The following is a 22,002-nucleotide window of genomic DNA, read 5'->3' as shown; positions in this document are numbered from 1 at the left end:
TTTGACCCTCGACAGAATGTCTGGGTTACCCTTGCACGTCAGCTTAACACCACTTCCTTTTGTGCCAGTCTAGCGACCCCCCAATCACCTTTTATTACATGTTTAGTTGGTGTACCAGCCTCTGAAGGAACTCGGTCAGTGTTTCAAGCAGCTATGAATCGCACACAAGTGCTATTTCACACTGAGAGTTTATGTCCTACCAAGGCCATCCTAGTTGCATGTTTAAGTGATTATGACACTTGGGATGATCGTTTGCCTGTTGGGCCCGATCCCCAAGAATTAAGCCTTGTAGATTCTCTAAATGCCACTTATTGGTTTTGGATAAGTAGCTTGTCTACTGATTGAACAGAAGGTACAGGAAGACAATGTGCTACTACCAACGTTTTCCCAATTGGCAATTTCAGCCAATGGTGAAACTATACCCTCCGCGGTGCTAATAACCCATTGCCTGGGACGCAGCTCCCTAGGAAATTACCAGCAGGGTATTTTTTAATTTGTGGAGATCGGGCATGGTCAGGTATACCTTCCATTGGAGGGCCTTGCACCATTGGTCAAATGAGTTTAGCCATGCCTCACGCACACCTGAACAGTACCCATCGTGTGCGGTGGAAGCGAAGCCTGGCTCAAACACTAATGCAGGAATGTGATGATGATGTTAACCCTTGGTCCAAATGGCAGGTGATTGTTACTTCTACCTTCTTGCCAGGAGCAGCTGCCGCTCGTGCACATCGAAACTTAGAGAAACTGAGTTGTTGGGTAGTAAAGCATGCTAGTGATACCAGCAAGGTATTATCTGAATTAGCTGATGATTTATCTTCTGTACAACATGCAGTATTAGAAAATAGAGCTGCCATTGATTTTCTGCTTTTAGTTCATGGCCATGGTTGTGAAGATTTCAATGGTATGTGCTGAATGAGTTTGAGTGATCATTCTAAATCAACACATAAGGAGATACAACAGCTAGTAGAACATACTCAAAATATCAAGCAAGATGCAGGGTTCTTTGGCATAGATGAATTTGTCAATTGGTTTGGCCTCACTGGATGTCTTCAAAGTTTATGTAAAACTGGTTTGCTTGTACTTTGTATCATATTGATAACCTTTGTGTGCCTTAGTTGTGTGTTAGCACTACTTAAGAAGCTATTTGCCAAAGCTGATTGTACAAAAAGATAAAAGCGTTGTTGGAGAATGGCTTGAGGAGCAAGGACATGGACCTATACTAAGCACCAAAGATTGTGAACGGTTACACAAGAAGTATATTAGGAAGTCATGAGACCCTCAGAGACTCCGATATATTACCAAAAAAAAAAAAAAAAAAAAAAGAGATCAACCCTGTCTACTCTCCATCTAGACTTCGCCCATTATGAATGTAGTGATTGAATGTTGCAATCCTAGGTTTTTATTGCATTTTAATTTGGCAACTATGAAGGAACTAGGACTCCATCGTGCTATGAGCCAGTGGGACCTGGAGACGCTTATAGGGGCCTCCCAACAAGATTCCGTCGGATAAGCCGCTCCTATCCCTCCTTTGGCTTTCTGCACTAGAGGACACCAGACCTTCCTAATATTGAACAGAGCTCTGTCTGAGAGTGCGTGTGCATGAGTGACTGTATGAAACAGAGATATGTCATAAACGCAAAGTCGATTTACATTTGATTAAGGGAACAAAATCAGGTTGATAACTTGTTAACGGATTTGTTTGATTCATTAGCCAAGTAGTTTTTAGACTGTTTCAAAAGGGCATTATGATATTGATTGTATTCTTAAGTTTTGCATGTTTTGTTGTTTGTGTTATGTTTGTTTAAGAATTAGCACTGCAAAAGTTTTTAACCAAACATGGGCTTGTGCAAAAAGAAAAAGGGGGATATGATGGGAAATGTTGGAGAATGTTCCTGAATGTTCCTGAAAATGTAGGGGGTGTGACCCCCTTTGCCGTGCCCAACCCCATGTTAGATAGGCCCATAATTCTGTGCTACCTGCACCAGGGATTCGCTGTGCTATAGGTAAACACACCGGGCGTCCAATAAAACGTTATATTGTTGTGTGGTGGCAGGGGTGTGGTCACAGAAACACTATATAAGTGAAAGTTACTGCGCAATAAAGAAGAAGTTTGTTTATCAACCATATTGGTTGCACGAGTTTTCCCTCACCGTCTCCGACACCCTCAGCCTCCCCTCATAAGTCCTGTTCTCCAAACCCCAGATCAGTTTGGTTTCCCTTCTCTGCACTCTCTCCAGCACCTCCATGTCCTTCCTTTACTGTGGTGCCCAAAACTGCACACAATGCTCAAGGTGCAGCCTCACCAAGACTGAGGACAAGGGTAAGATAACCTCCCTGGCCCTGTTGGTAACTCCAATATTTCCATAGCCGCCAACCTCACACCAACTCCTGTGTTCCCCCAGCCATATGCAGTGCCCTTCTCCTCCTTCAGCAAGACACAGGACTGGGAGCCCTTGCTTGCACACCCTTCTCCCACAAGTGCTGGTATGTCACATTCAGGCTCCTCTCCAGTGACCCCACTTTCACCCCTGGTCCCCTTCATACCTAGTGTAAAGCTCTGCTATATAGCCCTGATATCTCCTGTCCTAAACCCCTTTTACCTCTGTGGGATAATCTCTTCCCATCCCCTGTTAGGAAGCCTGGTCTCCTGTAAATCAAACCTTGGTCAGAAGAACTGATCCCTGGAGAAGTAAGGAGGAGGGTCAGCAGAACTGTCACCTTGGAGGTTTGGCAGGCAAATTTTGGCCTCTTTCAGAGTCTGGTTGAGAGACTCCCTTGGGAGGCAGTCCTAAAGGGCAAGGGATTTCAGGAAGTCTGGACACTGCTCAAGAAGAAACTCTTAAAGGTGAAGGATCAGATGGCCCCATGTGCTGTAAGATGAACTGGTGGGGAAAGATGCCCAGCCTGGCTGAATAGAGAGATCTGGTTAAAAATCATCTAAAAAAGGAGAGTTTGTGGCCTTTGGAAAAAGGAGCAAGACACTCAGGGAGACTTAAAAGCTGTCAGGAGGCAACAGAGGGAAAAAATTACAATGGCCAAACACAGTGTGAAATTGATCTGGCTGCTGCCATTAAGAACATAATCAATGTTCCTGTGAATGCAATAACAACAAAAGGAGGGTGAAGGAGAATCCCCATCCTTTATTGGATAACAAGAATAATCAGCCACCAAGGGTGAGGAGAAGGCTGAGGTACTTAATGCCATCATTGTCCCAGCCTTCAGCAGAAGGACCAGTTGTTCCTGGGGTACCCAGTCCCCTGAGCTGGCAGACAGGGAAAGGGAGCAAAACGGAGCCCCCATGATCCAAGGGGAGATGGTCAGTGACCTCCTGCACCAGCCAGAGACACACAAGTCTATGGGGCCAGATGGGACCCACACAAAGGTACTGAGGGAGCTGGCAGAAGGCCACCAGCATCCTGGGCTGCATCAGAAATAGTGTTGGCAGCAGGAGCAGGAAGGTGATTGTTCCCCTGTACTCATCACTGGTGAGGCTGCATCTCGAATCTGGGGTTAGTCCTGGGCCCCTCACAACAAGAAGGACATTTTGGGGCTGGAGCTGGGGACCTACACAAGTCTGGGACCACCCCAGGAACCTCCAGTGTCACCCATGGCTTGCGTGGAAAGAGGAGGGAAAGGAGATTCCCCCGGGCACTACCTGGGTGTCCAGTGGGAGAGTGGGAGAAGCAGAGGTTGTGTCTCTAGAGGGGAACTGGCTGTGCTGGAAAGGAGGGAGGGAGGGGACATGAGCAATGACTTCAGTGTGTGTCCCATTGGGTTCCTGGGGAGCCCCAGGGAGAGCTGGAGGGAGCCCTGAGAGAGCTGAGCAAGTGGAAAAGTCTGGCGCTGGTCCTGTGCTGCTGGGCCGGGCTCCTGAGACTGAGAGAGCTGCTGGCAAGCAGAGAGTGCTGCAGAGAAAGAGCTCTGGTCAGGAGCAGCTCCTCTGCAGAGCGCAGCAGGGCTGAGGGCACTGCCTGCAGGCTGCAGGGCAGGGGAGAGGAGGGAGAGAGAAGAGAAAGGCAGCCTGGGCTGGGAGGAGAGCTGAGAGCTGCCTGGGCTGGAGGAGAAAGCAATCTTCCCAGCCTCTGCCATGGTGAGTCTCTGGCTGCAGGGCAGTGAAGCTGGGCTTCCTGGAGGGGGTCTTCTCCAGCTGGCAGCCTGTGCCACAGCTGATGGGATCCTTACGGAGGATTTTGGTGGGCAGGAGGAAAAGGTTTGGCAGAACAGGGCTGTCCTGGAGCAGCATCAGAGGGAGAGGGCATGGGGCTGCCTTCTGCTGGGGATGGCTGCAGGGGCTGAGGGGGTGTGTGTGCAGGCAGGGGTGCCCAGGGCTGTCCTTCCGAGCAGGGTCCTGCAGTCCAGGGGCTGTGTGCTGGGGCAGGGACTCTGCTGCCTGCCTTCCTTCCAGGGGCAGCTCTCAGCCTGCCCGGGGAGCTCCCTGGTGCTGGCAGAAGCTGTGGCTGGCAGGAGACAGGGAGCACAGGGCAGGGTCCTTCTGGTTTTGAGAGGCTTCTGTGGGACAGCATATTCATGCCAGAATATTTCTGAAGGGATTTCATAAGCCTTTTTTCATAGCTCAGCTCACAGCACCACATCACCCCAGCACATTGCAGAGGCTCCTTCGGAAGCGGTGCAGAGGCAGCATTTCCCTGGGTTCTCCTCAGGCTCTGCTTCCACTTGTCTCTCCAGGACATGGAAAGCTCTTTCTGCACTCTGCAAAAGGCACAGAGACCCCAGTTTTCCTCAGCCCTTGTCTGAGCTGCTCCTGAGCCCCTGCACAGCCAGAGATGCCCCTGGACAGGTCCTGCTGCTGCCAGGAGGGGTCTGCAAGGAAGAGCTGAGCACTCAGTGGGTGGGATGGGGGCTGTGAGCATTGAAAGGGAGGAGAGCTGGGGACAGAGAAAGAGCTGCATGCATCAGAGATGGGCAGGGATGGAGTGGGAGCTGCTGCCTGGAAGATGAGGGCAGGGGGGATTCCTGCACCTCCCAGCCATCCCCTGCAGAGCTGCTGCCCTCCCTAGAGCTAAACCCTGCTCTCTGTCACACAGCACAGTCCCCCAGCCCTTCAGATCATGGGCACTGAATTCTGAGGCTCCTTCCAGCAGCCCCCCCACCAGAGAGGAGAAATGCTGGAGTCTCTCCGGGTTTCTTCCTGTCCTGACTCTCTCGGCAGCCGAACTTTGGGAGGTTCCCCTCTTGTCCCTGCTGCTGCTGCCCTTGTTCTTCCCCTTCTTTTTGCTGGGCTGGGTTGGTGATGATTTGGGTGCAAATCAGACACTGATGCTACAGGTCCTGTCCTGCTGCTGTGTCTGTGGAGGAAAAGCATCCAAACTACCTGAGATCTGGGGCTGTAGGGTGTGGACCTGGGGGTCAGCCCGCCCTCCCGTCAGGATACCTCATCTTTAGGGTCTTTGCTTCTTTGTGCAGCTGAGAGCAGGACTGATGGACAGAGCGGCTGTCCTCAATCTGCACTAAGGGACAGTCCCTTTGCCTCTCAGAACCCTCACTATTTCACTTGCAGAGCAACAGTAATGCCAGTGGCTTCTGCATTAAAATTTTCTTTAGCTGTTTTGGGGAAACTATCATGTCAAACCACCCACAATCTCCTCAGCTCTGTTCTGCAGTCTGGAGGTGCATTGGGGGTGAAAATGCTGAAAAGGAGTGGATTTAGTGTGAGATACCCCCTGTTCTTTTTTACCAATTGCTGTTAGGCAGCACTGACCTCTCTTGCTCCTTTCTGTTCATTCAAGCAGGATAATTCAAATCGTTAGGAAAGGACATGCCAAAGGTGTTCATGAAAAGGGAGAAGCTATTTGTGTGTCTCTAGGAGAAATTTCATAATGTTTTTTGAAGAAACACTGCTCCAACTTCTCCCTTTTTTTTCTTCCACTGATTGGTCTGTATCCCTAGAGGCAGGAGATGTCCAAAAGCAGCTCCATCAGCCAGTTTTCCTCCTCCTGGCATTTGCAGACAGGCAGGAGCTGCAGCTCTTGCATTTCTGTCTCTTCCTGGGCATCTACCTGGCTGCCCTCAAGGGCAACGGCCTCATCATCACCACCATCGCCTGTGACCACCACCTCCACACCCCCATGTACTTCTTCCTCCTCAACCTCTCCCTCCTCGACCTGGGATCCATCTCCACCACTCTGCCCAAAGCCATGGCCAATTCCCTCTGGGACAACACGGACATCTCCTACAAGGGATGTGATGCACAGCTCTTGATCTTTTTATTCTTCATCACAGATGAGTTCTGTCCCCTGACCATCATGTCCTATGACCGGTACGTGGCCATCTGCAAACCCCTGCACTATGGGACCCTCCTGGGCAGCAGAGCTTGTGTCCACATGGCAGCAGCTTCCTGGGGCACTGGGTTTCTCACTGCTCTGCTGCACACAGCCAATATATTTTCCCTGCCCCTCTGCCAGGGCAATGCCCTGGACCAGTTCTTCTGTGAAATCCCCCATATCCTCAAGCCCTCCTGCTCACACTCCTACCTCAGGGAAATCTGGGTTGTTGTTATTGGTTCCTGTTTTGGATTTGGATGTTTTGTTTTCATAGTGGTGACCTATGTGGAGATCTTCAGGGCTGTGGTGAGGATCCCCTCTGAGCAGGGACGGCACAAAGCCTTTTTCACGTGCCTCCCTCACCTGGCTGTGGTCTCCCTGTTCATCAGCACAGTCATGCTTGCCTACCTGAAGCCCTCCTCCATCTCCTCCCCATCCCTGGACCTGGTGGTGTCATTTCTGTACTCGGTGGTTCCTCCAGCATTGAGCCCCCTCATCTACAGCATGAGGAACCAGGAGCTTAACAATGTCCTGAAGAAACTGGATGTCTGGATGATTTTTCAAAAGGATTAAAATGACTGAATTAATTTATAGTTTTCTCCTAACATAACTCATTAAAAACCAAACTAGTTTTCAGGGGCTTTTTGGGGGTTTGGTGGTCGATATGTGTTATTTGGTTTAGGTTTTTTCCCCTTCTCCCTTTCAAATTATTGCCCAAATACCAATGTGCCCTTTCTCATTATGTATGTCTCTATTTTTATTTTGTTACCTAGAGACTGTGTCAGTGAATAAGTGTGTTCTCTCTCTGTGGTAAAGCAGAATAAAGAACCTTCCAGTGACTCCTTTGCCTGAGGCCCTTCCTTTGAGACCCTCTCTGGAGCTGCAGGGCAGTGCCTGTGTGCAGAGTTGGAGGGGAAAGAGTCCTGGCTAAGGGCACTGCCCGGGAGCACCAGCGCTTGGTCTTTTCCAAGCTGTCCACTTTCCAGCTCCACAGTCTCCTTCTGCACCCTTGGGTAAGGCCTGAGTGCTCTGGCAGCTTGGTCACAGCCCTGCGGTGTGACAGTCCTGTGCCCACAGGCAGGGACAGGGCACGGGCACTGCTGTGACAGAGCTGGCCTCCAGAACAGCCCTTCCATCATCACAGGGGATCTCCTCAGCTCAGCTCTTCTTCCACACTTGCTCTCAAGAAGCTGCCCAAGGAGTCGACTCTGCAGAGATTGTTGCTCTGCTGCTTTCTCTGTGGGCTCCCTGTGATGCCATCCTGGTCCCAGGAAAGGGTTTGGGGACTAAGGGCTGGTTCCTTTGTCACTTCTTTGGTGTCCAGAGCCCTCAGGGATGATGAATGTTGTGCCATAAAGACAGCCCATGGCACTGGAATCAGGCAGGGCCCCTCTGAGCACCCTCCATGGGCACCCAAGAGCTTGTGTGGGAGGTGGTCAGTGGCAGTGAGCACCATCAGCTGGGTCTGCCTCCCAGCTTGACCAGCACAGCCCATGAACAGAGGCAGCCCTGGGCACCCCAGCCCCGTGCTCTGCAGAGCAGCACCCCAAGCTCGGGGCGGAGGGCAGCCTGGGGACAGGGTGCAGGGATGGGTGGCCAGGCCAGCCCAGAGGTGCTCAGCAGGGAGAAGGCTCTGTGGGAGCACAAACACCACCAGCTCTTCCCAGGGTTGCCATGAAGGTCAGTGGCACAGACTGTGTCCTCAGGTCACTTCACCTGGACACTAACGTCCCCTGGGAAGCCACCTGATTGCAGCACTGGGATCTGCTTCCTTCAGCCAAGGTCCACCAGCCTGTCCCAGCTGCTGGACACCATCTCTGCCCACAGTGGCCTCAGTGCTATTTTATTTTGTGAACCCTTGGCACCTTTAAGTGTTTCCTGCTGGTGGCCACATCTTGTGTTAAGTTCTGTTCTTGCTGTCACCTTCCCTGTAAGATTCATGGACTGGAAGGTCTGTTCTGAGAGGGCAACTGCACCTTGGATAGGGACATTTCTGTCAGCCATGAAGGACAGGAAGGGGGATGGGGAGAATTACCTGCTGGTCAGCATCACCTCTGTCCCTGGGATGCTGATGGGGCCAATGCTCCTGCAGGACACTCCAGGCAGGTGAAGGAGAAAAAAGGGATTTCTGAACAAGAGTGGGCAGGGAAAAGAAGGGCATGGGGTGCATCTGGCCTTTAGCAAGCCCTTTGACATGATGTACAATTGTGTCTTAATAGCCAGACTGGTGATGTCTGCATTGAAGATCTGGGGGATGGTGTGGGTGGGAAGTTCATGAGATGTGACAGGTCACAGTGTCATCTGTGATTCAAAGTCCTCCTGGCAGACAGTGATGGTGCCTCAGTGACCAGCATTTGATCAAATTATATTCTCTCTCTTTATAATCCCCCTTTGGGGTGTGACAAAAGGCACTCTCAATGCCTTTGTGGATAAAGCCACGCTGGGGGAGCCCTTGAGAAACCTCACCAGGACCAGCTTGCTTTGATCAGGGCACTCAGACAAGATAATGGTCAGGGGTCTCTTCCAGCCTGAGACCCTTGAATCTTTCACTCCAAGAGCTCTTTGAAGACAGAAGATGGGAGGGGAAGAAGAGAGACAGGCAGAAGTGGAGCCCCAAAAGTACCTCAGCTCCTCTGAGCAACGTTTCTGCATTTGAACTATTTTTAGGAACTCTATTTGGTGACCTCTGAGACAAAACCTACAGACATAGTGAACAGCAACTGTTTAACCCATACAGGGAATAATTATAAATAATTTGTTAACATGCTCTGATGAGATCTGTCATTATCTCAGTCTTTTGTGCACCATGTTGGGCCCAAATATTGTTGTGATTGAACTCCAGAAAGACAGTGAAATCGATGCAGCTAATTCACATCCCCCTTGTCATTCAGGTGGGGAGAAGAATGGGAAAAACAACAAAAAACCCCAATTGATTGACATAGGAAAATTTTAAGACTGAAGTTAAATATTAATACTAATAATGATTCTAACAAAATTATTAAAGAAAAAAAAAACGTATCTTCCTTCTGGAGGCTACCAAAAACCTTTGTCATCAGATTATCCCCCCTAAAAACATAACTTTATTAGAGGCAACTTGTTCCCACCAGATGATTGACGAGTGTATTTTTTTCTGTAGGAATCTTTCTATTTTATTTTCTCTACTTGCAAAGAGGGAAACAGCAGTTCTTGAAGGGAGATGGCTTGGGAGCTGGTGCAAAGTAGCTGTAACATCCAGCTGCAGCCTGCAGACAGCAAGTGTGACAGGAAGAAAAAACACACAGGTGCTAGGAGGGACAGGGACAATTTGCCACTGCCACCTTGCATCTGCCACCTTGTCACCATCACTTGTAACCTCTGGCTGGCAGCTGGCACTCGTTCAGCACCTCCACCTGCCACTGTGCTGCTGCTCCCCCACCCCTGTGATGCCCCCAGAGCAGTACTGGTTGGAGAGCCTGACCTTTTATTGGCCTCAGCTGGAAATTATTTTCATTTGGATTCCCTGGCCCCCCACCTCCCCCTTTCACCTCTTCACTTGCAGAGCCCCCAGGCAAACCCAGCGCGGCGGAGCAAGGGCCGGTGGGAAGCATGGAGGGCACGGCCAGCACCCGTGAGGCAGTGGGAGTGGGTGTCCCCCCTTTTTGTGTTGAGTTTTCTTCCGAAGCCAGGACATTCTGTCCATGCTGGGTGATGCCAAGAACGACCATTCCCTTTCTTAGGGGGAAATGCAAAGTGCAGCCTGCAGGGCGTTCTTGATGGCAGTGCAGAAAGCAGCTGCCGTAGGAAAGAGAGGCTGCTGTGGGCTTTTGGAAAGGGACACTTGTCATGCATTGCTCCTCCTGCCCCTAAGGGAAGGTGCGGGCATAGACCTCAACCTAGCCCGCGCTCAGACGAATCAGAAGGAAGGGAGCCTGTCCGGCGCAAACCAGCATTAGCAGAAAACCCAAGGAGTTGGGTAAGAAGATCCACTACCTTTCCTTCTCTATCACTGATTGACCAAGAAAAAAAAAAAAAAAGGGAAAGATGGGATTGTCAGCAAGCACCCTTGTTAATGAAAAGCTGGTTAGCCACCTTTGGAGCAGTAGCACTGATCCAGGCTAGTCAGAGCACCATTCGTGAGATTCTACTGGGTCACCTGGTTGGACCTTGGAGCACCGCACCCATAGAAGAGGTTTGTCTTGCAACAGGAAGGTGTCCTACAGGCAGGGCAGGAATGGGCTCGCTGCCACTGCCCCAATCCCCTCATTGTGTGACAGGACAATCGCTGCCAGCGCTTGAGGCTCCCCACAGATACCCCAATGATGCTGGTGCCATGAGGGGTGGGTGGGTGAGGATGAAGTGGCAGTGTGGGGACAGGAGTGAGATGAACGAGCAGCAGCTGCTGAATGTAGGGTACAAGTGGTGGCACTGACAAGGGGGTGGTGACAAGGTGGTGCTGACAAGGTAGTGGACAGGTTTGAGGCAGTGTGATGTAGTCGACTTGCCAGGCCTCCCCATACCTATATTCTGACCATCTCCCTTCATACCACAGAGGTTTCAACCTTTTAGCTTGCTTAATTGCAGCACATATGTCACAGTCGTGGATAACCTGCGCAGTAGTGTCCAAAGATAAATCCACCCCTCGGTCATGAGCCCATCAATATGTTCCATCCCTGCCTTGATGACCTGAAGCGTTGTGGGCCCATCTGGTTCACCTTTATGGTCCCAGTCCAGATCTATTTGGAACACTTGAGCAGCCTCATCTGCTCGTTGGTTGTTTTGATGTTCCTCAGTACCTCGATATGAAGGTACGTGGGCACCTCCATGATGCACTTTTACATCAGGTTTCTCTAACCCAGCAGCAATGTCTTTCCACAGTTCAGCAGCCCAGATAGGTTTATCTCTACGTTGCCAATTGTTTTGCTTCCACTGCTTTAACCAACCCCATAAGGCATTTGCTACCATCCATGAGTCAGTATAGATATAGTCTCGGCCACTTTTCTTGTTCAGCAATGTCCAAAACCAATTGGATGGCTTTTACCTCTGCAAATTGACTTGATTCACCATCTCCTTCAGCTGTTTTTGCAACTAGTCTTGTGGGATTCCATACAGCAGCTTTCCACTTTCGATGGTTCCTACCAGACAACAGGATCCATCACTGAAAAGAGCATTTTGTTTCTCATTCTCTGGTAGTTGGTCGTATGGTGGGGCTTCTTCAGCCCGCTTTACCACTTTTTCTGGTGGCATTCCAAAGTTTGTGCCTTCTGGCCAGTCTGCTATCACTTCTACAATTCCTGGACGGTTGAGTCTTCCTTTCCTAGCTCTCTGTGAGAGTAAGGCAATCCATTTACTCCATGTAGCATCAGTAGCATGATGAAGGGAAGATTCTCTACCTGTGTACATAAAACCTAGTATAGGTAATCGTGGTACCAGGAGGATCTGTGCTTCAGTACCAATCACTTCTGAAGCAGCTCTAACTCCTTTGTATGTGGGCAATATCTCTTTTTCAATGGCTGTGTAGTTGGCTTTGGAGCTTTTGTAGTTTCGACCCCAAAATCATAGAATCATAGAATTAGCTGGGTTGGAAGGGACCTCAGAGATCATCAAGTCCAAGAGGTCAACCTCAAGTCTCTCCTGGAGCTTTCTGCCAGAGGCTCCATGTAGGACCATCACCTCCATCTCCGGTGTAAAGAACATTTTTAATGTCTGGCCCTGTTCGAATTGGTCCAAGGGCCATTGCCTGCACAATCTCCTGTTTGATACTCTCAAAAGCAGCTTGTTGTTCTGAGCCCCATTTAAAGTCTTTCTTCTTCCGGGTAACCTCGTAGAGAGGTTTCACAATGTGATTATAAGCAGAAATATGAATCCTCCAGAAACCAACAGTTCCTAAGAAGGACTGAGTTTCCTTTTTGGTAGTTGGTGGGGCCATAGCTGTTATTTTGTTAATCACGTCCATTGGGATGTGGCGACGTCCATCTTGCCACTTAACCCCCAGAAACTGTATCTCTTGTGCAGGTTCCTTGACCTTGCTCCTTTTAATAGCAAAACCAGCCTCTAGAAGGATTTCAATTATCTTCTTACCTTTCTCGTAGACTTCCTTTGCTGTGTCACCCCACACAATGATGTCATCGTTGTACTGTAGATGTTCTGGAGCTCCACCCTTTTCCAAGGTATCATGGATCAGTCCATGGCAGATGGTAGGACTGTGTTTCCACCCCTGGGGCAGTTGATTCCAAGTGTACTGGATACCTCTCCAGGTGAAAGCAAACTGTGCCCTGCATTCTGGTGCTATAGGAATAGCAAAAAATGCATTAGCAATGTCAATAGTAGCATACCACCTGGCTGCCTTTGACTCCAGCTCATACTGAAGCTCTAGCATGTCCGGCACAGCAGCACTTAGTGGCAGTGTAACCTCATTCAGGGCACGATAGTCCACTGTCAGCCTCCACTCTCCATTAGGCTTTGGCATTGTCCATATAGGACTATTGAAGGGTGAGTGAGTCCTGCTGAACACTCCTCGGCTCTCTAGTTGCCGGATCAGCTTGTGAATGGGGATCGCAACATCTCTCTTGGTGCAATATTGTCTTTGATGGACTATTGAAGTAGCAATTATTCCAGTGAGGCTCACATCAGCCTTCACAGTACTGACTTCTTTAGATCCCCCCATCACTCCAGAAATAGTGATGGATTCTGTCCCTTTCTGATTCAATGGCATTAGGGTGCACTGTGCACCAGTGTCCACCAAGGCTTTATATTTTTGTATATGGGGGCACCATCCCTGGAGGTGTTAAAAAGACAGGAAGATGAAGCACTACACTGGATAGTTACATGTTGTACAGTGGACAGTTGGACTCTATGACCTTAGAAGTCTTTTCCTGCCTTGATGATGATTCTTTGATTCTTGTGATTCCAGGGATGGAGATCTCTATGAATTCATCATCACTGTGCCCAAAATGGCCACCAACCATTTCATCAACCACAAATCCATCTCTGTTTGCAAACAGCAGATTCATTGCAGTGTCTTCTCTGGTTGGTTCCCTCACCATCTGTGTCAGGAAGGTCTCTTCCACAAACTCCAGGAACCTCCAGGACTGCTCCTTCTCTGCTGGGCTGTATTTCCAGCAGGCGTCTGGGAAGGTGAAGTCCCCCATGAGAACAATGTCTCAGCTATTGTAATAATGTTTTATCTGCCTCTTGATCCTTGTGTGAGTGCTCTAGAGCAGACTCCCACCATGGTATCTGCCTTGTTTCCCTTCCCCCTGATCCTTTTCCATTCACACTCCACCCAATCTTCACCATGGTTCAGCTCTGGGCAATCGAAACTCTCCCTGACACACAGGGCCACCCCACCGCCTCTCCTGCCTGGCCTAATGCTGCACAACAAAGGGCACAAACTGCTGAAAGAGAAGGTGAATGGAGCCAGTTTGCAGAGCTGGAAGCCATCCAGCTGGCTGTAGGAGAAAAGAGGACAGTGCTAAATCTCTGTAATGACCCCTGGATGGTGACAAATGCCCCGTGGGGATGGGTACAGCAATGGGAGCAGAGCAACTGGCAGTATCTGGGCTGCTTCCCCCTGGAAAGATGCTGTGTCCCATCCACAGAACCTCTGTAAAAGTTCATCATGTACCTGAAAGTTGGGCCCTAGAAGAATATCCAAAGAACAAGCAAGTAGGTCAGGCTGCAAAGGTCAGTGTGGCTCAGGTGGGTCTGGACTGGCTAGATAAAGGTGAATTATTTTATAGCTTGGTGGGCCCATCAAATCCATCAAAGAATAGAAGAAACACACAGATGGGGTCATGAGGGAGGGGTGGACCGAGCATGGATGTTATTGCACAGCTGATCCATGAATGTGAAACATCTGCTGCAATCAAGCACACCAACTTCATCCCTAGGTGAAAAAGAGAAAGATCCTGACAGGATTAACTCCTGTAAGGAGAGGAGATCAGGCCAAGCTGTTTGTGTGAATTTACTTTATGTAGAATTAAAACTTGTAATATATGTTAATGAATTTGTATTCATAACCAGTAAAATTCAGGGTTAAACTGAGAAAGAAGTGAACAAAGCAGCTGAGACGTGTCATTTTCCACTAGAACAATGTAACCAAACACAAGGCCAGAACGGGATTAACTTCTGCCTCGAAGATAATTAAAAGTGTAGGTCTTGTTCTTAAAACAAGACACTGCCAGGACCATTTAGGCGCCAGCTGGGCACCAAAGAATGTGAACATCTGCACAAGAAGGACATAAAAGATGTCACCACCAAGAGATAAGAAGAAAGTTATGGATAGGGTCTGATATCGCCTTGTAATAATATAATGAAGTCAGCAAGAATTGAGAATGTAACGATGTTGTAACCTCCCCTTTTACTGTATAAATACCCCAACCCTTTCCCTTAACCCTCGGAACTCTTTGTCCAGCGAGAGCTGGGAGTTCCCCGGATCCGCAAATAAATACCTTTGCTGTTTAAAGGCTTAAAACTCTGTCTCTAAACAGTTTTATTAGGCATTTTGGCTTCAATTTGGTGACCGTAGCAGGACTGGACTCCGTCGTGCCGTGATCCAGGGGGATCTGGGGACGCTTTTGGGGCCCCCCGACGAATTCTGTCGGATAAGCCTCCCCTACTCCCTTGGCTCCTACGTGCCGATGGACACCAGACCTTCCTCATACTGAAAAGGTATTTATATATATATTTGTTTGGGTTTTGAGGCCTCCAGGGAAAGGGAGGTTCGAGTCCTCCCAGGATTTATAGGGGTTCGAGTCCCCTAGGATTTGCGGGGGTTCGAGTCCCCCAGGATTTACAGAGACGCGGGAGACGCCCCCAGGCTGACGGATTGGAGTCCAGTCTAGCTCTGAGTTCGTCCCTTCCGGGGTTTGAGTCCCCAGGAGAATTTAAGTCCTTCCACTGCAGTGTGAAATACTTTTCAGGGTTAAGCAGTTTGAGTCTGGTTAACCCTGATTTTCAAGAAGGGTTCGAGTCCCTTTCGGGGTTCAGGTCCCCAGGAGAACTGAAGTTCATTCACAGCAGTGGGAAGGTACACTCTCTGTGTTGTATCGTGTTGATAACGGGTTTTTGGTAATGCTGTGGTTCATATGATCATATGGTGATTGATGATTATGTTATTCTGTTGTACTGCTTGTAAGTAATCTAAGAGTTTGAGTGGTTACGCATCCCTACCGAAGAAGTTTTATAGCTTTATCTTCGGGGGGGTTGCGGGGAGTCTTTTGCCCAGGCACCGGCAGGTATTCCTGATTTACAGCGGCATCTTGTGACCGTAGGCGGTAAAGCAACGTGTAAGGTTCTGAGTAAAATTTTACCTGTGCAAAGTTCTGACTGAAAGTGCGTATGTGTGCATGAAAGTGAGTGATTGAGACGCAATTTAATTGCGAAGCGAGTGCGGAGTCCCGATTTGCGTTTCCGTGTCACCCGCGAGGGGGCCGGCCAGAGACGGACGAAACGATTGGTGTGAATGTGGATTGTTAAAAAAAAATAAGAAGTGCTCTTGAATGCTAGAATAAGTTGAGTAAGGTGTTGAAATTGTAAGTTGCTGAAATCTGAATAGAATTTGGTAATCCAGAAAGGGCCCCCACAGTTGTAACCTCTGGAGTAGGCATAATGGGGACTGAACAGAGTAAGGAAATTAATGCTAAAACCCCCTTGGGGAAAGAAAGAATAAAGAGGGCAAGACTAGAAGCAGAGAAAGCTAGGGTAGAAGCTAAAGCCGAAGCAGAGAAGGTGAAACTGGAAGCAGAGAAAGCAAGACTGGAGGCAGAAAAAGCAGGAGCAGAAAGGGCAGAAATAAAGACAAAAGCTCACACCGGAGAGGGTGAAGTAGAGGGAGGAAAAGAAATCCCAGACAACAAGAATTAGAAAAGAGTAAGTAAGAAACCTGCTAGAATTATGGCAGCAGTACATTCAACTCCAAAGCTTCCAGAGGCAAATGCTAGAGGTAGAGGGCGTGGTTATCCCATGAGAGGGAGAGGAAGGTTCCAGCGAAATAAGGGAGACCCAAATCAATGTTTTTATTGCCACCAAATGGGACACTGGCAATGAGAATGCCCTAATCTAAACAGAGAACTTGGAAGGGCATCTGTTGTTCCGGTTGCTCATGATAGTGGTAACTGAAAGGGACTGGTGAGTCATTCCCTAGCAGACCCACTGGTTAAAATAGAGCTAGGGGAAGGTAAAAAGGAACTGCATTTTTTAATTGACACTGGAGCTACCTATTCAGTCTTAAATCAAGAATTAATGCCAAAATCTGATGAATTTGTACATGTTGTGGGGGCGACAGGCCAAGCAGAAAAGGCTTTCTTCTTGAAACCTCTTAAATACAAAATTGGGAAACAGATGGGGATTCATCAACTCATGCTTACCTAATTCTCCAAAACCTCTGCTAGGGAAAGACTTGTTAGAGAATTTAGGGGCTGTAATAAAAAAATACCCCCTGAGGCTAGAAGATAGGAAGGGAATCGAGCCATTGATAGAGAGGTTTTTAGAATTAGGGCTATTGATAGAATGTGAATCAGATTTCAATACACCAATACTACCAGTCAAGAAACCAAATGGGACCTACAGACTGGTACAGGATTTAAGGGCTGTAAATGATATTACTAAGATTCTACATCCAGTGGTGGCTAGCCCTTATAAACTCTTGACCAAACTAAAAAATAATCTGATTTGGTTTAAAGTGTTAGATCTGAAAGATGCATTCTTCTGCCTTACCTTAGCCCCAGAAAGCCAAAAGATTTTTCCCTTCAAATGGGAGTTTGTTACTAAAGGGAGAAAAATACAACTAACCTGGATGGTGTTACCTCAAGGTTATAAAAATAGCCCTACAATATTTGGAAATCAATTGGCCAAAGAATTAGAACAGTGGGAGCAGCCACAGGGAGAGGGCACTCTTCTGCAATATGTGGATGATTTACTGATAGCAACTGAAACAGAAGAACAATGTGTTGAGTGGACAATCTCGTTGTTAAATTTCTTGGGTCTAAACAGTTATCGAGTCTCCCAACAGAAAGCACAGCTGGTGCAGGAAAAGGTGGTCTACCTAGAATACGAGATCTCTGGAGGACAGCGATCCCTAGAAACAGCGAGAAAAGAAGCCATCTGCCAGATGCCCAGGCCTGAAACGGTGAGAGACCTGCGAGCCTTCCTAGGAATGACAGGTTGGTGTCGCCTGTGGATGTATCAGTACGGGATACATGCCAAACCTCTGTATCAGCAGTACTGGAAGAGAAAGGTGGCCATTGGCTGTCACCTTCTCGGTTCCTGAAGTACAAAAGGGCTGTAGCTTACTTCTCTAAGCAACTAGACGAAGTAAGTAAAGGACGGCCCACATATGGGCCAGAAAATGACTGTATTAGTGTCCCACACTGTACATAACCATTCAAGTGACTAATGTTGTCAACCCAGATCATTCCTAGAAGGAAGAGTGTCAGCAGAGCCAATTGAGCATGACTGTTTAGAAACCATCAAGGCTGTGTATTCCACTCGTCCGGATCTCAAGGAAGAGCCACTCGAAGGGGCAGATGACTGGTTCTCGGATGGCAGTAGCTTTGTAAAGCAGGGGGTAAGGATGGCTGGCTACGCAGTAACTACAACAGAGCAGGTAATTGAATCAAATCCCTTGCCTGTGGGAACTTCAGCACAGAAGGCCGAACTAATAGCTCTTACCCGAGCCCTCGAGCTGGCAAAAGGGAAAAGAATTAATATATATGGATGGATTCTGAGTATGCTTTCTCCATCGTGCATGCCCATGGGGCAATCTGGAAGGAGCGAGGACTGCTGACTTCCCAGGGAAGACCCATAAAATATGCAGAAGAAATCCTACAGTTGCTGGAGGCTGTTCAGCTCCCAACCCAAGTGGCCATAATGCATTGCAAGGGGCACCTGAAAGGTAACACCGTTCCAGAAATAGGTAATAGAGCAGCAGATGCAGAAGCTAAATTAGCTGCTGCAAGAGCCAAGGATTTAGTATTGGCCCTGGTACCAGAAGAATTAGATACTAATTTTCAACCAGAGTACCAGGAATCAGGCCATAAGTGGATACAAAGAAACAAAGGTAAAATGTTAGATAGTGGATGGGGTCAGCTAGAAACAGGACAACTAGTGCTGCCAGAGAAATTAGTATGGCAATTTGTAAAAACAGAACATGACAAGGCCCACTGGGGATTAGATCCTCTTTATCAGCATTTAAAAGTTAGAATAGCAGGGCCAAAGCTATTCACAGCAGTGAAACAGGTCACATCCCAATGTGAAGGCTGTTTGAAAAATAATCCAAACACGGGAACAAAGGTACACCAAGGAGTAACTGATAGAGGAAAATTCCCAGGGGGAGTGTGGCAGATTGATTTCTCTGAACTCCCAAGGAAAGGGGGGTATAAGTACCTCTTGGTTTTGACTGATGCATTTTCTGGGTGGCCTGAAGCGTTCCCATGCAGAACAAACAAAGAAAGAGAAGTAACTAAAGTCTTGTTTAATTAAATCATTCCAAGGTTCGGGGTGCCTAGGAGCATCTCCTCAGACAGAGGCTCGCACTTTTGTGCTAAAATTGTACAAGCAATAAGTAAGGCACTGCAAATCAAATGGCAATTGCACACGCCTTATAGACCTCAAGCTAGTGGGCAAGTAGAAAAGATGAATCATCTTATTAAACAACAAATTGCAAAAATATGCCAGGAAACTAACTTGCAGTGGTACCAAGCCTTACCTATTGCTCTAATCAGACTAAGGGTGAAGTCCCGCTCAAAAGAAAAACTGAGCCCGTTTGAAATTTTATATGGGAGACCTTATGCAATGCAGACTGTAAATAGTGAGGCTGTAGATCAAATAGGTAATCAATATGTGTATGATTATGTTATAGCTGTGGGGAAGTACTTTGATAAGAATGCCACGGTGGTGATGGATCACCAACCTAAGCAACCTGATTGTAAACTGCATCCTTTTAATCCTGGTGATTGGGTATATGTTCAGAATCTTTTAGGGAAACCTCTGCAAGAGAAATGGGAAGGACCCTTTCAAGTGTTGTTCACCACCTTCACTGCAGTTCGAATTAAGGAGCGACCCAGCTGGATCCACTACTCCTGAGTCAAGAGGGCCCCTGAACATTGCCAAGAACGTTCCTGAAGGAGCTCGACATTATGAACTGGCGACATTTAGTGTTGATGCTTGGACTCTGGATAAGTATGACCTTATCACAAAGCATTGTCCAGGGATGGCCATGGTCGGGTGCACGGATAGTTAAGGCACTACCATGGGTTGGTACACCACGCATGGTATTACATCCCGAGTATGGCTTAAACATTCATGTGCTACGCAACAACCAAGCGTACGAGCAAAAAGACTGGAGTCAAAACAAAGGCCAATTAGACTCCTTAACAGGAGAAGAAGGGGACGAAATCCAGATAGGGTGTAAGAGTACTAACGTGAAAAGACAGGAAGGTGAACAAATCAGATTAACTGTGAAAGCTTTGGGACCTGTGTCACTTACATATAACCTGGGAAACAGGATATGGGTCAGAAGGAAGGGACCAGCCTCTTGCACCTGGGAAGGGGACAAAGAAAAGGAAAGATAGGAAGCTCAGTGTGAAGAAAAGGTAATACTGGAAGATCCAATTGCAGTCACATGTCTATGGTCTAGCAAATACAGAGCTTCTTCCGACCAGTTTAATATCAAACTCACTGAGCATTCTAATACTAAGGTACCTAGTAAAAAGACTGCGAAGACTCCTCTTCCAAGCTGCAAAAGAACATATAATTTGACCCATGTAGGGCCTTAAGTGGTTAGGCAATCAAATGAGTTAAAATTGTTATTAGATCCTACATATTCATTGAAGAAAATTCAAGTAAATATCCAAACAAATATTATTCCATTACAACAGGATTGCCAGCCCTATATACAGCAAAGCCTTAAGGGCTGTAAGGCGTGGTTATCAGCAAGATCGCGCCCTAGGCGCATGCAACGAGATGTAACCAGATGGTTTGGCACTGGACTAGGGGTATTGAACACGATAGACCAAGCGGTCTATGTAGCTGGTGCCCAGCTACGGAACGAAAGAGGTACCTCGGAATTGAAGAATCTTGCCAAGAAAAAGGTGAGCGGCTGGGGAGGAGATGGGGTCTACACTCTCTAAAGAAGAAAAGGCAGTAGTTAAGCTCCTCCAATGTATTCTCTCTAAGAGAGGTTTATCATATGAAGGCAGGACCTTACGAGAATTACTGAAATGGGCACGGGATAGAGACTTGATCCCCTCGATGGGTACCGTTTTTGAGTTACCTACTTGGGAAGCCATAGGTACTGCCCTATGGGATAAAATTAGCGATGGAGTTAAGGAGGCACGACACTTAGCGACACTCTGGAAATTGATTAGAGAAACCTTAAAAGAAATGAAAAGTGAAAGAGCAGCAGCCTCAGCGTTTGCTGCCTTAACACCTGATCTACCAATACCGATGAATGCTCAAAATATGGACTTGACCTCTAGGCAGTTATTTGAGACACTTAAAGAACCCCCACCAGCATCTGAAGGGACTATACTGATTCAAGCTCAGCCAACTGTGCCAATTGACCCTGGGGGGTCAGATGAAAAGCAAAAATGGGACTGAGAAGCAAAACGAAAAGCGACCGAAAACACCACCAGAATCGTCGGAGGACCCAGAGGGAGAGAAGCCGGAGAACACAGGCGAGGAACCTTGGAATGCAGACCCCCCACTCCTGCCCGCCTGCCACGGCTCCCGAACACTCTGCCACCGCTGCCTTCCTCTCCACCTCTGATGCCTGATTTATCTTCTTGACCACAGTTGCCATCAATTAATCCTCTGCTTCACCTGTCAATACCATCAGTGCCTGCTATAGAGCAACAACCAAGGAAAGAACTGGGACTCGGAGACAAGCAACTCAGGGAACTGCTGAAGAAACTGAAAGAACTGGAGACCAAGGATGAGTATACCCCTGAAAAAACCCTAGTTTTTTGCTCTGGGGAACACCCTGAACAACCCAGGGGCACTAATCCATTTTTATCCCCTGATCTGTTCCCTATCCCTGCTCCTACTTCCCTTAACCCTTTAACACCCACTGCTCCACCTCTTCTAGATCCAACATGGGGGGGGGGGGAGTGGGGGGGGTGGAAGTGTGTATCTGGTAACTAGGTGGAAGGGAATTATTCAAAATGCTATAGTTGAAGGAGAAATGGTTCCCAATATGGGTCCGATGGCTTTTCCAGTGACTGTGGGACCAGGAGGAGGAGGTCAATGGGTCACATTAGATTGGAAAATGATAAAAGAAGCCAAAGCTGCCATTACGCAGTATGGTTTGAAATCGTCATTTGCTCAATCTATTTTGCAACATCTTTTTACTGCTCAATTGTTGACGCCATATGACACAAAAATGCTCATTAATACTTTGTTAACTCCTTCTCAACAACTGCAATTTCATCATAAATGGCAAATGCTCTGTGAAAATGCAGCTGTGATTCCTAGACAGAACACCGATGCATTATACGGAGTGCAAGCACAAATGTTACTCGGTGCTTGTCCTTTTGTATGTGCAGATTTGCAGGCATGGTTTCAAGCTGAAGTGTTACAACTTTCACAAGAATTGGCATATAAAGCTTTGCAAACTGTGCATGATCCTGCACAATCAACCCCCTCTTTTACAAATATTAAACGAGGGAGCAGAGCCATATCCAAAATTTGTGGATCTCTTATATTCAGTGGTAATATCACATCCCGATTTGACAGAAGAGATGAA

The 22,002-nt window shown here is 47.8% G+C and overlaps 4 protein-coding genes across 4 annotated transcripts in view; all 4 read left to right on the top strand.

The window, feature by feature from the left end:
- LOC139789283 (zinc finger protein 501-like) overlaps positions 1-22,002 on the top strand; it is a 508,475-nt gene that overhangs the window by 427,390 nt on the left and 59,083 nt on the right. The window lies entirely within an intron of this gene.
- Positions 1-22,002, top strand: part of LOC139789149 (olfactory receptor 5P76-like) — a 428,065-nt gene that overhangs the window by 355,202 nt on the left and 50,861 nt on the right.
- Positions 6,156-6,854, top strand: LOC139789163 (olfactory receptor 14C36-like). Its single transcript, XM_071729685.1, has one exon. The coding sequence runs from the start codon at positions 6,156-6,158 to the stop codon at positions 6,852-6,854; it is 699 nt and encodes a 232-aa protein (XP_071585786.1).
- Positions 20,213-22,002, top strand: part of LOC139789146 (olfactory receptor 14A16-like) — a 33,580-nt gene continuing 31,790 nt past the window's right edge. The window contains exon 1 of the mRNA XM_071729672.1: positions 20,213-20,315. Within this exon, the coding sequence (XP_071585773.1) occupies positions 20,213-20,315 (103 nt within the window). The remainder of the gene's footprint in view (positions 20,316-22,002) is intronic.

This window comes from Heliangelus exortis, chromosome W (assembly GCF_036169615.1).
Source record: "Heliangelus exortis chromosome W, bHelExo1.hap1, whole genome shotgun sequence".
Taxonomy (NCBI): domain Eukaryota; kingdom Metazoa; phylum Chordata; class Aves; order Apodiformes; family Trochilidae; genus Heliangelus; species Heliangelus exortis.
This window is presented reverse-complemented; position numbering and strand designations above follow the sequence as displayed.